This window comes from Spodoptera frugiperda, chromosome 8 (genome assembly GCF_023101765.2).
Source record: "Spodoptera frugiperda isolate SF20-4 chromosome 8, AGI-APGP_CSIRO_Sfru_2.0, whole genome shotgun sequence".
Taxonomy (NCBI): Eukaryota; Metazoa; Arthropoda; class Insecta; order Lepidoptera; family Noctuidae; genus Spodoptera; species Spodoptera frugiperda.
In genome coordinates, this window is record NC_064219.1 from 8,750,829 (window position 1) to 8,768,009 (window position 17,181).

Below are 17,181 nucleotides of genomic sequence, written 5' to 3' on the forward strand. Positions count from 1 at the left end.
GTGACTTATAATGACTTCTTCTTATTGACTGACTCACTTGTGTAGATAAAATGCTTTAACTTTGGTCAATGGATCTCCAAATAATAGATATTTTTGCGTGTGTGGCAGGCGTACCAGATCGCGACCCTGATAAAGGACTACATCGAGGCGGTGCGCGGGCCGGTGTCCCCGGCGGTGGCGGCGGCGGGCGAGGGCGCGGCGTCGTGACACGGGGCGGCCTAGTGCCAGTGCTTCCACGTCCGGCGCTGAGCGCGCTCAGCAGGCTGCACGCAGGACATGTTCGACACGCGACCGCGCACTACACGACCACGTGATTTCAAATAATGCATCGATTTTAACAAATACAAACTTCTCTCGAATTTAAAAACATAACTCGGTCGATTCAGCGATGAAGTAATTTGACGAACAAATATAAATTCGAGACGTTTGAAATTAACTTTATATTTCGAGTCTTCCACTCAGTTTTTTGAGTTCAACTAAATAAATCACTTGATCGTTGTAGTTTGAAATTGACAATTGTACTCCAAGGATACTAAAAATAGTAGTGTAATAGTGTCTTTGGAGTTGATGCGCTCGCGGCTCGAACAAGGTAGGGAATGCCAATACAGGAGAAGTGAATGTTGACGGTGACAGTAAATGGATCTGAATGCGGAAGGCATTAGCTCAAGCGTCCCAGCGCGGTGCGTACCCACGCGGGCACTCACCGCGCGCCGTTATAACTCTTTATTTAAATAATTACAATTAGTTAAATGTCATTATGAACGAATAAACATTTACTTCACAGCAACAGGTCTGATAACAAAGTGGTGTTCGGTTTTGAGTGACAGAATGGACGATTTAAGTTGCCAGCAAGACGGGGAAGCAAAAATAAAATAATCCACATACCTTCATAGTTGATAAATTAAACAATTTTAATCCACTATCTTATAATAGTTGTTATATTCCAATCTATTAAATTCCTCAAAAATATATGCCAGTATTATTACTGTTATAATGTTAGATAAATGTTGCAGTTAGACTTATTGACCGTTGATGTTAAGATTTGTCTGGTAGATAGTAATCAATCTTACTCCCCTTTAGTCTTTGGTAATATTAGATCCTATTGTATTGACATTTTAGAACTATATGTGTTAGATGTGAGCTCTGAACTAGCGAGATGTCGATACGAGCGGCTAAGCCAACCCACTGTAAATCGTTGTAGCATAATGATATTCTAATATATGACTATATCTGTTGTAGTAAATACGTGATAGTGACTATGTGGAGGGTACAGGCAACTGTGAAGTGAGAGTTGGTGTGTTGTGTATGTCACCATTAGACATATTGATGTATATTGTGACGTGGCGTGGTTAGTTTGACAAATATTCTTACTTCAGTCGCCTGTACGCTCACTGATATCTCTGCTAACATTTCAGATTCCTACTGTGTATCCTATTTTAGTGTATTTACTCCAGTATCTTCCCAGTAGATCACAATAAAAATAAGCCTATTAGCAAATACACTTTAAACTCTTGTTTTGTGCCTTGTATAAATGCTGACATAACGATGCTGACTGTCCTCTACACCTCTATAAATTGTATTTATCAATTAAAATAAACGAGTTGTCTTTGACAGTCAGCGTGCATTATGTAGCGTATTGAATTCAGTGAGCGATTTGTGCAAATTTATTGTGACTGCAAAATAATTACTGATTGTTTCAAAGTATAACTTCTATCATGCATATTACACTATATTGCACAATGTTATGTCTCAATATTTTATTGTAATTAAAATATATTTGGTATATACTAGAGCTAATTGGAATGTAAGAAATTTACTTCGTTAGTAGCACTTAAGATGTTTAGTCGCTGCGTGTTCTGTGACTTTAGTCGTTATTTGACGCTACATTAGCTTGCGCATTTTAGTATAGAATCAGATTATTCTGATCAAGTACATTGCAAATATGTATCAGCCAAAGTAAACATTTAGGCAAGTGACAGCTTCATATCCATACTTAGACAAGCAGTAGAGGAACTAGCAGAATTAAACTAAAGAATCAGAAACGCAGCGAAATAATTTAATCGAGATTCGATATCCCTTTGTTATAAATGGACGTATTTACACATAATATCGTTATGTCTATGTCTCGTTCTTGTATTACATAGAGGACACGCGATATTTTGAACTTCTTTGGTGCTTACCTCCAGAGTTGCTCAGCTTGTCTCTGATCTCATATTGAGTATTATTTATTTAGATGCCATATTTTGTTTACGAGCAATATTAATTTGATTAGGTTCTATTTATTTTTAATTATATATTTTGATAACTTGTATATAAATTGGTGAACCAAAGACTTTGAATCGTCCCTTTGGATATTTTATCTTTTATGGATTCCAATTACGACATTTGTAAATAGTTATAGACATAGCATACTTATTGACGTGAAATTCTCATAATATCATAGAGGCTGAAATTATATTAAATTATATTGGAACATTTGGCATTCGATATGTTTTGGCTTTCGGCTTGTTTGTAAGTCAATTATTTAATATTATTATATACTAACACTTGATGTATTTAGAACGCAAATTCACGCTCGTGATTATCACAGGACTAGTTGCTTTGCGGACATTTTCGAAGAATGAAACAGTATCAAATGGATATTGGAGTACTTTCCTGAACGTATTCAAATATTTATTGGTACGACTGTACTTGTCGGTAGCAATAGCAAGATATCAGTTCCGTGGTAATTACAAGTGTCTACTAACATTGAGCACTAATCTATAGACAATATTTCAAAATTGATTGTTTCTCATAGCAGTAAGTTTATAGTAAAGTAATATAGGATAATGGAAGTCAGTGAAACATCGACAAGGACACGGCCACGTGTCTCCTCATGTACCACCACTCATACTGCCCAAATAGACTGATGGTGTCCAAATATTTTATCATTTTTGATGGATTGTTTTTGTTACATTGTGTATGGAATTTTACCCTATTATTTGAATGCCAAATAAATGATTACAAAGTGATTTTCGTTGGTTTTTTTATTAAAAACAATATTTTGTATTTGTACACTTATTATTTATTTTATTTATAAATGTTACTGTGTTACTAATCCTAGGTAATCGTCCATCAATGTTCCAATGGCGAACTGGAAAAGAAATAAAATTATATCAGCACAAGAAGCATCGTAAATTATACTATAGTCTGGGTATGAAAAGTGGAAAAATGACAGATGTTTTATGGAGAGTGGGAGATTGTCAGATGTTTTATGGAGAGTGGGAGATTGTCAGATGTTGTATGGAGAGTAGGAGATTGTCAGATGTTGTATGGAGAGTAGGAGATTGTCAGATGTTGTATGGAGAGTAGGAGATTGTCAGGTGTTGTATGGAGAGTAGGAGATTGTCAGGTGTTGTATGGAGAGTAGGAGATTGTCAGATGTTGTATGGAGAGTAGGAGATTGTCAGGTGTTGTATGGAGAGTAGGAGATTGTCAGATGTTGTATGGAGAGTAGGAGATTGTCAGGTGTTGTATGGAGAGTGGGAGATTGTCAGATGTTTTATGGAGAGTGGGAGATTGTCAGGTGTTTCATAGAGAATAGGAGATTGTCAGATATTTTATGGAGAGTGGGAGATTGTCAGATGTTTTATGGAGAGTGGGAGATTGTCAGATGTTTTATGGAGAGTGGGAGATTGTCAGATGTTTTATGGAGAGTGGGAGATTGTCAGATGTTTTATGGAGAGTGGGAGATTGTCAGATGTTTTATGGAGAGTGGGAGATTGTCAGGTGTTTTATGGAGAGTGGGAGATAGTCAGATGTTTTATGGAGAGTGGGAGATTGTCAGATGTTTTATGGAGAGTGGGAGATTGTCAGATGTTTTATGGAGAGTGGGAGATTGTCAGATGTTATATGGAGAGTGGAGTGGGAGATTGTCAGATGTTTTATGGAGAGTGGAGTGGGAGATTGTCATATGTTTTATGGAGAGTGGGAGTTTGTCAGATGTTTTATGGAGAGTGGAGTGGGAGATTGTCAGATGTTTTATGGAGAGTGGGAAATTGTCAGACGTTTTATGGAGAGTGAAAGATTGTCAGTTGTTTTATGGAGAGTGGAGTGGGAGATTGTCAGATGTTTTATTGAAAGTGGGAGATTGTCAGACGTTTTATGGAGAGTGAAAGATTGTCAGTTGTTTTATGGAGAGTGGGAGATTGTCAGATGTTATATGGAGAGTGGGAGATTGTCATATGTTTTATGGAGAGTGGGAGATTGTCAGATGTTTTATGGAGAGTGGGAGATTGTCAGATGTTTTATGGAGAGTGGGAGATTGTCAGATGTTTTATGGAGAGTGGGAGATTGTCAGATGTTTTATGGAGAGTGGGAGATTGTCAGATGTTTTATGGAGAGTGGGAGATTGTCAGATGTTATATGGAGAGTGGAGTGGGAGATTGTCAGATGTTTTATGGAGAGTGGAGTGGGAGATTGTCATATGTTTTATGGAGAGTGGGAGTTTGTCAGATGTTTTATGGAGAGTGGAGTGGGAGATTGTCAGATGTTTTATGGAGAGTGGGAAATTGTCAGACGTTTTATGGAGAGTGAAAGATTGTCAGTTGTTTTATGGAGAGTGGAGTGGGAGATTGTCAGATGTTTTATTGAAAGTGGGAGATTGTCAGACGTTTTATGGAGAGTGAAAGATTGTCAGTTGTTTTATGGAGAGTGGGAGATTGTCAGATGTTTTATGGAGAGTGGGAGATTGTCAGATGTTTTATGGAGAGTGGGAGATTGTCAGATGTTTTATGGAGAGTGGGAGATCGTCAGGTGTTTTATGGAGAGTGGGAGATAGTCAGATGTTTTATGGAGAGTGGGAGATTGTCAGATGTTTTATGGAGAGAGGGAGATTGTCAAATGTTTTATGGAGAGTGGGAATTTGTCAGGTGTTATATGGAGAGTAGGAGATTGTCAGGTGTTGTATGGAGAGTAGGAGATTGTCAGGTGTTGTATGGAGAGTAGGAGATTGTCAGATGTTTTATGGCTAGTGGGAGACTCCGAGAAATTATCAAATGATTTACCGAAAGTGGGAGATTGTCAGATGTGGGAGATAGTCTAATAGGTGATAGGTTATAATGTATGGGTAATTCCCTGATTAGTTGGGTGTTTCTAAGATATAGTTCATAGTATTGTACAACAATAACAAATATAAAATAAACTCACAATGCCAGTAGCATCTACTCTGGTACCGACTATCTTAAGCCGGATGACATCCTCTTCCTGTATGACGTTATCTTCCTGTTTACTCTTGTAACATGGGGGATTCACATTCGGGCAGAACTCCATATCAGCTGGGATGGACTGGAAAATAAATTATTTATTAAAAATTACTGCCTTATTGTCTACCAAAAATGGTTGCTGAATGGAGTGTTGAGTTTGGGGTTAAGTTTCCGAATTGAACATATTTTTTTTTTGTAGTGTGTATATTATGCATCCCTATTATGAGAAATTAAATGCAAGATAAATAATTTTATATTATGTAACAAAAATAAATAATTCAAATGACTGGTTCAGTGTTGTGTTGTTGTCATTTTGATATGATGTACTTACATGATGTGAAATGAAACAACTCAATGGGCCAATTTGTGCAAACATTCCAACCTGAAAATAATTTAATCAAAATATTTAACATTTTATTGATCAATGCTTAGATAAGTTTTTATTTTACTAATAAATAACAACGATTTTAGCGATTCAAGAGCTAGTTTTCTTAACTTACCTTATTAACTTGAGTGACAATAGCATCAAGGACCTCTCCCTTGAATGGCCGGAAGACTATAGCCTTGTATTTAACAGGGTACACCACAAAGCCCTGCCCTGGCTGGATCAGACCAGCTCCTATACTGTCTATTGCTGTCACTGCTATCACGAAACCATACCTGAAACACAGGATGTATTGGTATAAAATAAAGATACAAGAAAGTAGGCAAGTAGTAGATTCATAGGTGTAGTTATAAATGACTAAAAAAACATTTAGGCCTGTTTCACCACTATCAATTAGATAAACTGACACAACTCACAGTCTCACATATTATGTTAAAGGGTGATCCCTTTAACATAATATGTGAGACTCACACCCTCTCTATTTAACATCGTCCCATATTATTGTCCCATACTATTTTAAGACATTTAATGTGCCACTTTTTGACAGCTTATACCCAATCTTTAACTTATTAAATCACTGGGCAGGTCCGTTTTCAGTGTTACAGCGTACAATCACATTATGGCATCTCTTCTTTGAACTTACTTTAAGGGAAATACGTAAACTATGTGTCAATTACACCAACTGAAACTCACCAAATTAATGAAATAGGTTTTTATATATTGAGAAGAATAAGAACATAACCTTAACACAAAGTTTATAACTTACTTTCCTGTACAAGTGCCCTCCACTTCCGTATACAACTTCTGCTTCACTATATCTAGCAACTGCGGCCCAAAATACCGAGGGTGCAGAAGAATTTCGTGTTCTAATGATATCTGAAACAATTTGTTTATAAACATCAATTCACAATACCGAAACTAAATGCCGAATAATAAGGTAATTCATTCACTTACATGATAAAACATTGTGGAAATTAATTGTGTACACTTATAAATACTTTCTATTCATATTACATACAACAATAACAATAATAAATTAAAAAGATTTCGCTAAAATAAATGCTGTACGCCGCGCCGTGAACGAAAGGCGTCGTACAACAAAATAATGTCAATATCACTTGTCAAATCACTAATACCAACAGATAATAAACACTCATTGATGTTACAGAAAAAAAAACAAATGTTAACTTTTATTGAAATTAATTTAAAATTATTAAATTAATTTAATAAAAATGGAAACATAATTAAGCTTTAATGCGATTGCGACATAATTTATATTATGTAGTGAGTAGTTTTAGCATTAATGTTACAAAAACCGGTATTACACGAGTTGTTCGTCGAACCGAATATTGTAACATTGTTTTGTGACAGCACTAGTGATTACTCAAAAATGCCAAATGAATGGCAGACCTATGTGTATCGTAATCAGATTGTTGTAAAAAATGGCAAAAACTTACGATTATTTATTTAAATTACTTTTGATAGGAGATTCTGGTGTGGGAAAAACATCTATATTATTCAGATTTTCAGAAGATGCTTTCAATATTTCATTTATCTCGACTATTGGTGAGTACTTTGATTCAAGTCTTTATATCAAAGGTTATTGTCAGATATTTTTTACGTATATTGTCATGAACAGGATTTTTTGTTTCCACGATCATTGTGTCTGTTATTTATCGTTATACATATTGATGGCGGATAGGGCGCGGTGCCTTGTTACACGGAGCCCTTATCGAACTAAATGAATCGAGAGTTTATGACATCATACACACTAATTAATTAGTTGACTCCCGAATAACTGGTGGACTGTTGGTTGCAGGTATTGACTTTAAAATTCGTACGATAGACTTGGACGGGAAAAAAGTAAAATTACAAATATGGTGAGTTGTGTTTTAGATAATTTTATTGTGATCGTTTTTGTTTGAGAGTGAGGCCTTTTACGAGGCGCGGCCAAGTTAAAGTTGTGGCCAGTTTTGCAACCGTAAATGAGTAATGAGGCTAGTGCAATGTACTCACTTCCTTTCTTCAGGCTATCAAGACAATGGTTTTAGCTGTTGTTCTGTGAGACATTCATGGAACAAAACAACAATTTACATTTGCTCAATATTTGTGTGTCATAGTCATGCTTGATCTAAGTTGGCTATTGTAGAGGCAATGGCATGGCTATTTATAGTGTTTATCTAAAAGTGATAGCTATAATAAATAGTAAAATACACATTATCCTTCTATTATTGCAACCATTACTATTATAAAATACATACCTATTTGTGTCATAATTGTATCAATTGAACAATTAAATTCTCTTGACAATAAAAAGAAGTGCAACTATAAGTATTTGTGCACATTACAGGGACACTGCTGGTCAGGAGAGATTTCGTACAATCACAACAGCATACTACCGTGGTTCTATGGGCATAATGCTTGTTTATGATGTAACAAATGAAAAGAGCTTTGAAAATATTAAGAATTGGATCAGGAACATTGAAGAAAATGCCAGTGCTGATGTTGAAAAGATGATTCTTGGAAACAAGTGTGATTTAGAGGCTAAAAGACAGGTCAGTACACAAGACTACACTCTTCTACTTTCTGCCCTTATCTCAGTCTACTTGGGGTCAGTTATTTGTTTTTATTCCATTCCCTAAAACAAGAACAGTACATAAAGAGTTTTCTAGTGATAAAAAGAGTTGAATCAACTTGTGATGTTGTTACTCCAGGAAAACAGCAACTATCTATTGATAGTTCAATGAACCATTTTAAATATTGTGTCTAAAACACATGACAATCAATATTAGAATGATACATTCACCAATTTTCATATAAATCCAATCAGCATTACTAATATTATTAAACAAATCATTATAATCAGTCCTGAACAGTATGTAATTGGTATTGAAAACATGATTTCCCCTAAAGCAGGAAAGAGTCATATAAAAAACATATATAAATATACTTACTATATGTGTAATGGTTTGATAATGCCCTGAAAGTAATATGGTTTGCCTACTGTGGGGCTCTATGGGCGCCGTTATCAATAATATTATGTTGGTATTGGATTTGATAAGTGGCAAATGTAGTTGTTAATGTCACAATCACACACATGACTCATCCATTTGCCAGTACTTTATCTTCATGGGTATAAACATGATAAGTCGAGTGGATTAACTGAGAGAGCAGCTAACAAGCTCAATAATGTAATATTTACGTCAAAATCCTTAAATAATTTGTCAATTGTTATGTAATTTTAATTTAATAAACACTTTTATGAAGTTTGCTGTTCACAAATTAAGTATTTTTGAATAGAAATAGGACCATGATATTTACTTATTGATTCTTTTATCTTTCTAGAATAGGTCTATAGTTTTTATTATCTTTTAGAAACAAACTATGAAACAACAATTAAACCATGTATATTACAATTTCTAGGTATCAAAAGAGCGAGGTGAACAGTTAGCCGTAGAATATCAGATTAAATTTATAGAAACTTCAGCGAAAGACTCCTTAAATGTAGAGTCGGCGTTTTATACCCTAGCAAGAGATATCAAGGCGAAAATGGAGAAGAAACAGGTGAGGACTCATTTATATTTAAATGTTTATACAACAGATATTTACTATTATTTACTCAAAATTTTCGCCATTTTCGGGTACCCACTCTCATTATTACGTAAAATACTATAATTAATAACATTCACACAGAATATAAATAACATTAGCGTCAATATTATTATTTCAATTTATTATTCTCTAATTTATTAATAAAATTAAAATTCAGGAGTAATTATATTTTCCTACTAATAAATGTTCAATACATTTGTAAAGGCTTATCAGTGTAGAAGTAAACCATGTTAAAATGTGCCCCATTGTTCAGAACAATCTTATTATGCCTTCATGTACTAAAATAAGTATTTTATTAAGTATATTGTGCCTTCATCAGTCACTTAAGAAATTAATAACGATTCTACAAGTATGATTACAATAACATTGCGATACTGGAGGCGAGAACTACCGAATCTCGGTACTCGATTGAAATTAATCTATTCTTAAACCAAGCTTTATGGGATATGTTTGTAAACAAACCACAAAGGTAAGACTATATCTGGCCGCACCAAATACCACTTTCAAAGCTTCTATCCTTTCCGGTAACTGTTACTAAATACAGTGCGAACATTTAAAAAAAAGAAGGGAACTGCCTTTAATAGTTAAAAATACGGAATTCAATTTTTTTAAAGACAGGTAATACACCTAAAGCTTTCTTCTAAGTCTAAAAGATATTATATTGAAAACCACATAAAAATCGGTTCAGTCAAACGCGAGATAATCGCGCACAAAAATACATACATAAATACATACACACAATATAATACCTGAGAACCTGCTTTTTTATGAAGTCTGTTAAAAAGGGCCTAAATGTGACCGAACATGATTCTACGCTCATAATTTGTTTACAAACATTACAACATCTATCCTAACCAGATCTTATTGAGGAAAAGACGAGAATAGCACTCAATGGAAATTTTATCACATGCCATATTTTGTCACTTACCATATTTTATGGAGTGTATAACATGGCTTGACGTATAGCCTTGTCAAATGATGCAGATTACAGGTGTCAAACAATGATGAACTGTATGTACTACACATACAAATGACTCAGGATAATTATATCTATGTAGTACGTACTTAGGTCTATTTTTTCTCGGCACGAATTGATTAGTCATTAATTTACGCATCAGTTTTATTGGTACAATAGTAGTGCGATTTGTTTTAAGACAGTTTATTAATAGGTTCAATGCAAAGTGTCACGTCTTTTGTTCCAAGTGATAGCCGTTTTCCTTTGAGTATGTTAATAGTCTCTTGAGGGCAAGCTTATTTCCTTACCCTGACCATAAAGATACATACATACTTACATTCCCCGGCGCCTATGTTACTGCTGAGCATTTCCAAAACGGAAAAATCCAATAAATATTTTGCCCTAACCAGGAATCAATCTCAGAGTGGGTTTAGTTTACTCGGCGTTACCATAAAAACCTTTGTCCATTTACATGTTGCTAGTTCAGCGGTTTCCATCCCTTTAATACATAATAACATATTATTCCGGTCCACACAACACTTTCACCGACTTTACAGTGTACTATAAATACGTACGTACAATAAAATTTGTCTGTGTGTAACAATTGAATCAAGGCCTTATTCATAAGTGTGGACTATTTGCGATCTCGCAACACCTACTTACTGAATAAATGATAATCATGTGAACTGAACATCGCGTCTGTGTGACTAACATTCCCAAATGTATGAGGAATTTTAATTATTTTGCCCTATTTTTAAAAGCCAGTTTTGTCTAGTTTGAAAGAAATATAGATAAACTCATTTATAATTTGTGTATAGCGAGGGGCCGCAAGTCGCATATTGTCAGAAGTGTAAATTAGACGTTGGCATAGATTATTTCCACTTCTAAAAATCTCAGTAGTAATAATAGTAGTAGCAGCAGTGTCAGCAACAACGACCTCAGGGTAAGGCAAAAGCAAGCTCCCTATTAGCAAACAAAAATTCTATAATCTGGTTTTGTTGTGAGTCACATAATACAAGATTTATTGCATTCAATGCAATCTAAGTTATTAACGAATCTTTAAACTTTACTAAACATGGCTGACTCAGATTTTTAGATACGATTCCATTGCAATGATACTTCTTGTAATTAACAGACAACTAGTTTAATATAATAGGAAACAATATACATAACTACTGCCGGCGGTTTCGCCCGCAATCCCGTATAAAAAGTTCCCTATGTGTTATTCCAAACCATAATCTACATTTGTTGCAAATTTTATCCCGATACCTTCAGCTGTTTTGGCGTGATTCAAGTAGGTTACAAACATACACACAAATCACAAATTGTATAAGATTAGTGATAATATTTACATTGTTAAGTAAAACGGTGTGAATAGAACTACCTACCTCTAACAAAGATTGCGACTAGACTTTAAAATGACTAACTACTATACAAGTCATAGTCACTGTAATATTTATACTAATTCTAGTAATTATTGTCTTCTAAATTAGTCCCAAACAAGTTTGATAGTGGTCTAAGTCAAAATAATGGAACTACTATCAAACATTTGGTTCTATTCACATCGTTTACGATATTATTTATTAAAATAACGTAAAACAGGGTGAATAGATACAGGAATGGGGTGGTATAAGTTTTTAAACTGACACGGTCACTAACACTATCATTAGAACTTGAGACGGGATATTTAATGAGAGTTCATCCGTGATCATGGCGCTCGCAACAGTGCCGAAATATCGGAAACTCATAGACATAAATAAGCATGGTAAATATCCCGTCTCAAGTTCTAATGATAGGAATGGGGAATACTAATAGGAAAATGTTCTAACATGTACTTATGTTAGAACATTTTCCTAACATTTCCTCCCCTTCTTTTGTATCTATTCACCCCGTTTTACCGTTACCTAATTACCTATGTTGTATATTCTTCCGCTAAAAAAATATTCTTTTGTTTCATGCGTATCTTACGAAAACAGAAGGTAAATGGATCCGAGAGTTTCTTCTAAGTGTCGTATTTTTTGTTGGCTTCATAGTTAAACAAAAACAATTAATTATTTAGTTTGAGTTGTCGTTTTTTGTTCCGCTATGTTTATTATTTACATGATCTTAACTGCTTATTAAGTGCATGTATTGTTGGCGCTCGCCGTTGAATATTTTCGCTCTTAAATCTTGAGGTATAAGATTCAAAATCCGTCAACTACCTACAATAGTTTGTTGATTATTAATTGTCTTGGGTAATTTTGAGAGGCTTTTAATGTTAGTATTGGCAAAAACTAGTTCAGTTAAATGAATAGTCTTCCTAGTTGTTAATTAGTACGTTGAGTAGATGATATTTTTATAAAAACTATCGTGAGACATACTAAATTAACTGAAAATCACGGTATACTCACGTACATTAATGGAGAAAAGCTCTACTAGTTTTGAGTCACAGAGGGACTCTTCATCATAAGCAGCATGCGCAGACACGGCGACGTCGCACAGCCTACAGCCTAGTCGTGTGCCTCTGTGACTCGAAACCGTAAACTGTAATTTTAAGTTAATTGAGGAGATGATATTTATTTGTGAAAAATATGTAGTGTTGTAGTGTTCAAAATATAGTAGCAATTTTTCATCATCGGTATTTCTTAAGTTTAATTTTTCTACACAGAAACCTAGTGTTGACTGTAGGCTAATTTCAAGCAAGTTTTCAGCAAAATATTTCTATAAACTAACATTGTATGAGTATGAGTGCTGTGTACTGATATACTTACTTCAATTTAAGTGTTACGTTAGCGATATCTCAATGTTTTGATTTGATAATTTCGTGCATTATCAAGCTGTTGCTACGATTAACGCCCCGCAAACTTCTTTACTATTAATTTGATGATAATAGTTGTTTTGTTTGCTGTCTTTTGCGCTGTATAGGTTCAAGACTTTGCAGGACGATACATAAACGTTAGTCTGCTTGAGTGATGAGTGAATTAATGACATCAAGATAATATGTATTGATGAGAATATTGTGTGTGCAGGAGGCGAGTAACCCAGCGGGCGCGAGGTCGGGCGCGCACCAGATCCGTGCCAACGAGCAGCAACGCAAGCCGACGTCGTGGCTGTCCCGCTGCAGCTTGCTCTGACGGCGCCCCGCCGCGCCGCGCCCCCCGCACCGACCCTACCCGCTCCACGTACAACGCGAACAATATCATCAAGTATTATCTCCCTTCAGACAGCCCTACTCGCTCCAATGTCTCTCTCACTGACTCGGGTTTGCCATCCAACATCGCCATAATAATTATACTCAACGCGTAGGGTTACCATCACCCACCAACTATATTTTTCGATCTTTTTAATACTGGTGCATCTACTCCATTGGGGGATCAGACTTGCTTTTTGTATTTTTATATCCGCGACTATGCAACCTACTTCGACGTTTAGTTGAAACAAAACAGTATTCTGTGCGAAAATTACCTTGTACATTTGTTTACATTTGAAGTGACGATTTATTTTTATATTAGGGCGAAATTAAGGTGTTATCATCATTACAAATAATGGTTGGAAGGTTTATTTCAATAGATTGTTTAGCTGTACTTTTCCTTTTGCTATTTTAATTAAGATATATATTTTAATGTAATATATAATATTTAATTTGAATAAAGTGCTTTTTTACACATTGTGTTTTTGTGACAATGAGACTGCAATGTAATTTTTGTAACAATTTATTGCCAACGTTATATACAAAAGAGATGAATATTTTGGACTCATTTTATAAATGGAAGATACCAGCTCTAGTCTCTGTGTACGTAAATAATTACCTTTATGTAATGCATTCCGTACAAACTAACCAGATTTGTAATAAATTTCATAAATGCCTTCATGTAGTTTGTACTTGCTTAGACGATTTGAAGGGTCTGAGAGCCAACTTCTTTGCTCCTCCAAAGATTCCTTTAGTCCCACTTGCTATTAGTTTGAACAACATTTTCGATGTGAAGATGAGTAATTCTGCACCTTTCTGTGATCCTTTTCTCCAGTAGACAACATAAAAAGGTAGAGGTGGTAGACAGTCAGACCAAATACCGTTCCTATAGTCCTTGGCACGGGCTTCAGCAGATATCAAAGCTGGAGCCAACTTTGATTCAATTGTTTTTTTCTGGATATTGCTGGGAACTGATGCTTTAGCAAAACCAAGCTCTACGAGCCTTTCAGCAATATCAAGAGTCTCCACAGTTTTTTTCTGAAAAACGAAATAATGGCATAAATTATGTTCATTTTAGTTACAAAACATATTTAATTGGGTCTTGAAGGTATATGGGAAATTGATTTCATTATAATTAGGTAGGCTGATGCTGCAGCAATTTTAAACTCAATCACAATCACATGAGACACAAAATCTGTAATGACAGTTGTATATAAAGCTAACATAAATATTGTTGTTTGAATATTCTTTATCCTTAGCTATACATAATAAAATAAAATAACAATATACTAATATTATGAATCTTACCCGTGGTTGAGGTAAATGCAATGACACACTGGATACCAGCTCATCATTTTCTCTTGTGACAAGTTTCATAGTCACTTGGTGACCTTTGCCCACACATTCCAACCAGTTTACAGCATTTCCACTTACTACTTCTACTCCCCATAGCTGAAATACACATGATTTCATTAATATCTGACTTGGCACCCACCCAACTGGTACATTGTATGCAAAGTAGTAAACATTACTGACCTTCACTGGAAGAGGAGGTTTAGCAGAGTGCCACAGAGGTAGGTAAATAGGAGCTCTATGGTCCACTAAAACACGGAGGGGCGAGTGCTGCACACCCGCATAAGTACCTCTCAGAGTCTCATGATTTCTTATAAAGTGTTCAGGAACTGTACTCGGTTTTGAGAACTTGCTAACCTAATTATTTAAAAATATAATGTTATTATGTAATATCATCAATATTAAGCTACTTTATATATAGAGGTCACATACCGGACGTATTTTATGTATCGACACTGCTAAGCCGGCTGTCGCGAGAGCATAAACAGCTATCTGTAAATCACAGTCAGGTGATAATCATCAGAAATACTTGGTACACATTATTTTTCCTTAACCGGACTTACATTCACTCCGCGATAGTCCTGTTTTAATAGATTTTGAACACTATCGAAAAACCCTTCTTCGTTACGCGACATTGTTATTTAGGATACCCAGTTATTACCATAATTTAAGTTTTTATCTCATCAATATTTTCTGATTTGAGATTAGGAATTTGCGTTGAGAACTTTTCTTTGACATTTGGAACTGATGTTGTCAGTGTAAGATCGTACAAAAAACTAAAACAATCTTCTTTGTTGACTTAAATCGAATTAATTTAATTAGTTTTAGGTAATCATTATATTATTTCTGTCAATATTTTCAATTTTGAATGCTTGTAAATGCTTATTTTTACAAGTTTACCGGTTTTTCTCAAGTGACGTAAGCATAATAGATAGTGGCAACATCTATTCCACGTCAACCGTTTGACAGCTGGCAAGGAAAGGGACTCGCGGTTATTCATTTTTGTGTTTTGTGATAAATATTTCAAAATGATTACTGTTCTAAACACAATTGATACCGGCCATGAAGACATGATCCATGATGCCGAACTGGATTACTACGGGCTTAGATTGGCCACATGTTCTTCTGATAATTCGGTAAAGATTTATGACATCAAGAGTGGTACACAAACCCTTGCTGCTGATCTGAAGGGTCATTTCGGCCCCGTGTGGCAAATTGCCTGGGCTCACCCAAAGTATGGCAACCTACTGGCGTCATGCTCATATGACCGCAAAGTTATCATATGGAAAGAATCTGGTGAGTGGACAAAACTGTACGAATACACCGGACACGAAAGTTCTGTGAACTCGATTGCGTGGGCACCGGCCGAGTATGGCCTCATCCTAGCGTGCTGCAGCTCTGATGGATCCGTGTCTATCTTAACATACTCGCAAGAAGGTGGCAACTGGGATGTGAAGAAGATACCAGGAGCTCATGCTATTGGAGTGAACTCTGTCAGTTGGTGCCCGGCCATCTCGGCAGACTTGAACTTAGACCCACTCAGCAACAAAGATGCACCAAAACGATTAGTTACAGGAGGATGTGATAATTTGATCAAAGTAAGTAAATGTTTGTTGAACATCTTATAAGAATTTGTATTTGTTTACATTTTGATACTACCAGAGTAGAATTATTATTACATCATTCCATTCACTTTATAAAGATTTCTATTTTATTACACAACAACAATTTTATTCTAACCTAAAATTCTGTTTCACAGATTTGGAGAGAACAAGGTGACCAATGGGTGGAAGAAAACAGATTAGAGATGCACATGGACTGGGTGCGAGATGTGGCCTGGGCACCTTCTCTAGGACTCAACCGCTCAACCATTGCAAGCTGTTCCCAGGACAAGAGAGTTGTGATCTGGACTAGCGATGATAATGTATCCTGGACACCTACAATCCTCAACACCTTCGATGATGTTGTCTGGAGTGTGAGCTGGTCTCTGACTGGCAACATCCTTGCAGTTTCTGGCGGAGACAACAAAGTAAGCCTCTGGCGTGAAGGGTCTGATGGCCAGTGGCTATGCATAAGTGAAGTCGCAAAAGGCTTGGGACAAACGCCAAATGATGAAAGGAGCACACTTTAAATTCATTTATTTATGTTTATGTTTTGTTTATTTTAATTAACTTGTGAATAATTTCCTAATAGTAATATACATTGTAATCAATCTATTTGTTTTTTTCCTACTTCCATTCATATTGTTATCAGTGTTGAATTATTATCAGTTACTTAAAGTATCAGGTCATGACCCATCCACCCACCGGATCACTGGTAGGTGCATGGGCAAATTCATGATAGTCCCTGCACCCAATAAGTTAGTGTGAACCCAAGCTATCTATAAATTTTAATTAATGATAAAGAAATATTGAGCTTACTCATTAAATTAGTTACAAAAAAATTATCTATGAAATGACATGTG

The 17,181-nt window shown here is 35.5% G+C and overlaps 5 protein-coding genes across 7 annotated transcripts in view; 3 read left to right on the forward strand and 2 right to left on the reverse strand.

Moving 5' to 3' along the window:
• The window catches only part of LOC118275869 (myosin-I heavy chain), an 86,748-nt gene extending 83,737 nt beyond the window's left edge, over positions 1-3,011 (forward strand). For all 3 annotated transcript variants that reach the window (XM_035593984.2, XM_035593982.2, XM_035593983.2), the window contains one exon: positions 109-3,011. In XM_035593984.2, coding sequence (XP_035449877.2) covers positions 109-207 — 99 coding nt within the window. In that variant the 3' untranslated portion in view covers positions 208-3,011. The remainder of the gene's footprint in view (positions 1-108) is intronic.
• On the reverse strand, positions 3,012-6,747 carry LOC118275870 (DNA-directed RNA polymerase II subunit RPB7). Its single transcript, XM_035593986.2, has 6 exons — positions 6,583-6,747; positions 6,395-6,504; positions 5,744-5,903; positions 5,575-5,625; positions 5,188-5,325; positions 3,012-3,133 (listed from the first exon to the last, which is right to left on the reverse strand). Exons 1-6 carry the CDS (start codon positions 6,592-6,594, stop codon positions 3,083-3,085), a joined length of 522 nt encoding a protein of 173 aa, XP_035449879.1. The 5' UTR covers positions 6,595-6,747; the 3' UTR covers positions 3,012-3,082.
• A 257-nt stretch (positions 6,748-7,004) lies between these two features.
• LOC118275344 (ras-related protein Rab-8A) lies at positions 7,005-13,839 on the forward strand. Its single transcript, XM_035593258.2, has 5 exons — positions 7,005-7,194; positions 7,448-7,508; positions 7,979-8,183; positions 9,052-9,192; positions 13,204-13,839. The coding sequence occupies exons 1-5, from the start codon at positions 7,071-7,073 to the stop codon at positions 13,306-13,308; spliced, it is 636 nt and encodes a 211-aa protein (XP_035449151.1). The 5' UTR covers positions 7,005-7,070; the 3' UTR covers positions 13,309-13,839.
• A 32-nt stretch (positions 13,840-13,871) lies between these two features.
• LOC118275343 (uncharacterized) lies at positions 13,872-15,430 on the reverse strand. The gene is made up of 5 exons (XM_035593256.2): positions 15,281-15,430; positions 15,150-15,209; positions 14,901-15,074; positions 14,673-14,816; positions 13,872-14,402 (listed from the first exon to the last, which is right to left on the reverse strand). The coding sequence occupies exons 1-5, from the start codon at positions 15,350-15,352 to the stop codon at positions 14,043-14,045; spliced, it is 810 nt and encodes a 269-aa protein (XP_035449149.1). The 5' UTR covers positions 15,353-15,430; the 3' UTR covers positions 13,872-14,042.
• Positions 15,431-15,639: 209 nt separating this feature from the next.
• Positions 15,640-16,929, forward strand: LOC118275342 (protein SEC13 homolog). Its single transcript, XM_035593255.2, has 2 exons — positions 15,640-16,315; positions 16,477-16,929. The coding sequence occupies exons 1-2, from the start codon at positions 15,746-15,748 to the stop codon at positions 16,846-16,848; spliced, it is 942 nt and encodes a 313-aa protein (XP_035449148.1). The 5' UTR covers positions 15,640-15,745; the 3' UTR covers positions 16,849-16,929.
• Positions 16,930-17,181: the final 252 nt, after the last annotated feature.

What these genes read in the sequence shown, in the direction of transcription:
- LOC118275870 (XM_035593986.2), bottom strand. An exon ending in GAGGGCACTTGTACAGGAAA is followed by an intron (nt 5,904 to 6,394) that starts GTAAGTTATAAA and finishes CCTGTGTTTCAG; the next exon opens with GTATGGTTTCGTGATAGCAG. An exon ending in GAGTAGATGCTACTGGCATT is followed by an intron (nt 3,134 to 5,187) that starts GTGAGTTTATTT and finishes TTTCTTTTCCAG; the next exon opens with TTCGCCATTGGAACATTGAT.
- LOC118275344 (XM_035593258.2), top strand. Translation starts at nt 7,071, where the DNA reads ATGGCAAAAACTTACGATTATTTATTTAAATTACTTTTGATAGGAGAT. An exon ending in AAAGTAAAATTACAAATATG is followed by an intron (nt 7,509 to 7,978) that starts GTGAGTTGTGTT and finishes TGCACATTACAG; the next exon opens with GGACACTGCTGGTCAGGAGA. An exon ending in CGAAAATGGAGAAGAAACAG is followed by an intron (nt 9,193 to 13,203) that starts GTGAGGACTCAT and finishes TTGTGTGTGCAG; the next exon opens with GAGGCGAGTAACCCAGCGGG.
- LOC118275343 (XM_035593256.2), bottom strand. Translation starts at nt 15,352, where the DNA reads ATGTCGCGTAACGAAGAAGGGTTTTTCGATAGTGTTCAAAATCTATTA. An exon ending in CGATACATAAAATACGTCCG is followed by an intron (nt 15,075 to 15,149) that starts GTATGTGACCTC and finishes TTAAATAATTAG; the next exon opens with GTTAGCAAGTTCTCAAAACC. An exon ending in AACCTCCTCTTCCAGTGAAG is followed by an intron (nt 14,817 to 14,900) that starts GTCAGTAATGTT and finishes TGTGTATTTCAG; the next exon opens with CTATGGGGAGTAGAAGTAGT.
- LOC118275342 (XM_035593255.2), top strand. Translation starts at nt 15,746, where the DNA reads ATGATTACTGTTCTAAACACAATTGATACCGGCCATGAAGACATGATC. An exon ending in GATGTGATAATTTGATCAAA is followed by an intron (nt 16,316 to 16,476) that starts GTAAGTAAATGT and finishes TCTGTTTCACAG; the next exon opens with ATTTGGAGAGAACAAGGTGA.